This window comes from Clytia hemisphaerica, unplaced genomic scaffold (genome assembly GCF_902728285.1).
Source record: "Clytia hemisphaerica strain Z4C2 unplaced genomic scaffold, Clytia hemisphaerica genome assembly, whole genome shotgun sequence".
Lineage (NCBI taxonomy): Eukaryota > Metazoa > Cnidaria > Hydrozoa > Leptothecata > Clytiidae > Clytia > Clytia hemisphaerica.
The window spans coordinates 309,249-312,174 of NW_027104548.1; the positions used below are offsets into that span (position 1 = coordinate 309,249).

General features: G+C 31.2%; 1 protein-coding gene across 1 annotated transcript; it reads left to right on the forward strand.

Annotated features, from left to right (window-relative positions):
* The first annotated feature begins 844 nt into the window (after window positions 1-844).
* Window positions 845-1,405, forward strand: LOC136822766 (uncharacterized). Its single transcript, XM_067079048.1, has one exon. It carries the CDS (start codon window positions 845-847, stop codon window positions 1,403-1,405), a length of 561 nt encoding a protein of 186 aa, XP_066935149.1.
* The last annotated feature ends 1,521 nt before the right edge of the window (window positions 1,406-2,926 follow it).

A 2,926-nucleotide genomic window follows, 5' to 3' on the forward strand; every position in this document is an offset into this window, starting at 1 on the left:
AAACATCTGGATGGAACTGGGAGAATGGTTTCATTTGCTCTGCACATTGGAAGGATGGTAAACGTTTATCATCATCGCACTTACCAGAAATAATTGTTCCACCAAAACAAATGGATTTGATTAGGGTAAAATTTGAACGTGCTGAAAAACTTTATAGATCTTTAAAAACACCAAATGAAAAAATCTCCAATCAATACAAGCAAGCTAAGTTGAGATTAACAACAGCCATATCTGCCAACTCACAACCACCACCACCAATCGCTACCCCTCGAAGAAAGCTGATTCGTAAGCCATCTATGAGCCTTAAAGAAAAAACCCCATCATCACCATCCAAAGCAGAATATCGTAAACAATGCTTTACTCTTACAGAACAGTTGAAGCAAGCCCAAGAAAAAATATCGAAACTTGAGACAGAACTTGTCAAAAAATAAAACCTCCTGAAAGAAGAAAGAAAAAAAACATTAAAAATTTATCAACTATTTACGACCTACAAGCTACTGAAATAAATTATGAAACTCTTACGTTAACACAGCCAAATGAAAAAGCTATTGAATATTTATGCGGTATCGATCTTGAAAAATTTAACTTGATTTTCGATTGCATCCAACCTTACACACACCTTATACCTTATCCTGACAATCGCAAAGTAACTAAATTTTCCCTTGAGACTCAACTCCTTGTCACCTTAACAATTTGTCGTCACGGAATGGATAAAAAATTAATGGCTTTTATTCTTAATTCTTCTCCTTCAACTGTAAGCAGAATATTCAATGCCTGGGTTATATTTCTCTCAACTGTTTTCAACAGAGTCGATTTGACGCCAACTCATGGGTTTTTGTTAAAAATGATGCCTGAAGCTTTTGTCAAAACAGGACATGGTACTACAGATTTGATTATTGATGCAACAGAATTTAAGTTTCAAGCAGCCTCAAATTATGAACTTAGCAGCTTAATGTTTTCCAATTATAAAAACACGACAACAGGCAAGGTTTTGGTTGGAATTGCTCCACACGGTATGGGTTTAATTTTCAGTGATGTTTATCCAGGCTCAATCTCAGATTCATCAATTACTGAGAAAACAGGGATTTTGCAATTTGTTGAAGAGGGTCATGAGGTTATGAGTGACAAAGGATTTGCCATTCAAGACTTATGTTCTATCAAAGGAATTTATTTAAATCGACCGAAACAAAAAGAAAACGACCAATTTGAACAGTCAGATATTAAATCTAATTTTGACATTGCTTCAACTAGAATCCATGTCGAAAGATTTATTGGGCGTGTTCGTGATTGGACTATTTTGAATAATACTTGGCCTTTAACGAAAATGGATATACTTTGCCCAACTTGGCAAACACTTTGCCATGTTGTGAATTTGACTTTGCCCCCTATTGGTCCAAAGGAGTAGCTTTTCAGTAATTATTTTTAACAATTTAAAAATTTTGAATCTTTTAACTTAATTTTCATCTTAATAATAAATAATAATTAATATATTAGATATTAATTAAATTACAGTAATAATGAATAAATTAACTAAATAAATAATTAATAAAATAAATAAATAATAAATAATAAAACAATATTCTCTAAAAATATTAGACAAACATACTCTTAAAAAATACTTTTAGAGTCAAGTTTTTGAATCAAGTCTTAAAATACTGTAAAAGCTAATTCAAGTACAGTAGTATTTTTTTCACTTTGTAGTTGAATATTTATTTTTCCTTAAATTCTTTATTCTCTTGGTTAAATCTTGCTTACTCATATTATGAACTGTTTAACCCTACCTACTGAGAGGGGGGGTACAAAGTGCCCCCCCCCCTGTTAGAAAATTGGCTGGCATTTTTTAACTAGTGAGGCTATGAAGCTGAAATTTTATGACTTTTCATCAAATTTTATGGGGGATGTTTTGGTTAAAAATTTTTTTTCATTGGTCCATTATTTTAGTCCTAATGACAGGTTTGTCGGTGACCACTACAATCCCACAACTGCAGCGCAGGCTATTTTGCTCTTTTTTATGTGCTTACTCCTAGATACAATAACATGTTACCAGGTATACTTTAATGGTCCATTTCATTTGTACTGCTTCTATTAGATCTTAAAGTAGAATTAGCAGCAAAAAATAAATATAAATATGACAAAAAAAGTATCACCGACTTGAAAAAGTTGAAATGTTCTGATTTTACGCGGTTTTGAAAGTTTAAAACATTTTCTTCGGTTTTGGCGCGCTATAGTAGAACGTGACGACAAAATTGTTGATTTAGATTTTAATTTCCATTTAGTACATTGTGAAAGCTTTCAAATAAAAGCAAAATGAAGGAGAATGTGTTTCTCCATCTGTTTCAATAGCAATTTTAAGAAACATCAATTTTTTTGAGTTTTTTGGGTGATTTTTGCCAATTGTTGATACAATTGATGACGTCATCAAAAATTGCATTCAATTTTCAAAAAAAAGTTTTGATAAATTTGTTTGTTATAGGTTAAAGCATTGCTGTACCAAATTTCATGACCAAATAATGTTCGTATCCTAAGTTATCCACGGGGGGCACTATGTGCCCCCCTTTCAGTTCTAAGGGACCCAAATAGCTCTCAGTAGGTAGGGTTAAAACAATGTTTTATATTATTTATTGGAATATTGATTAAAGTAACAATTTGTTTTTTTCCATATTTTGTTACAAAAAAGTTATCTATTTTCAAAGGAAAAATAATTCTGAGTGCATATTTTATTTGAAAACTCATATGTATGCTTATTTTGTTTGAAAAATTATTCTGAATGCCTAAATTATTTCAGTTTGCATATTTTCAAAGGAAAAATAATTCTAAATGTCTATTTTGTTTGAAGAATATTTTGGTTTGCGTATTTTCAAAGGAAAAATCATTCTGAATGCCTATGAAAAATATCTTAGTTTGCGTATTTTCAAAGGAAAAATTA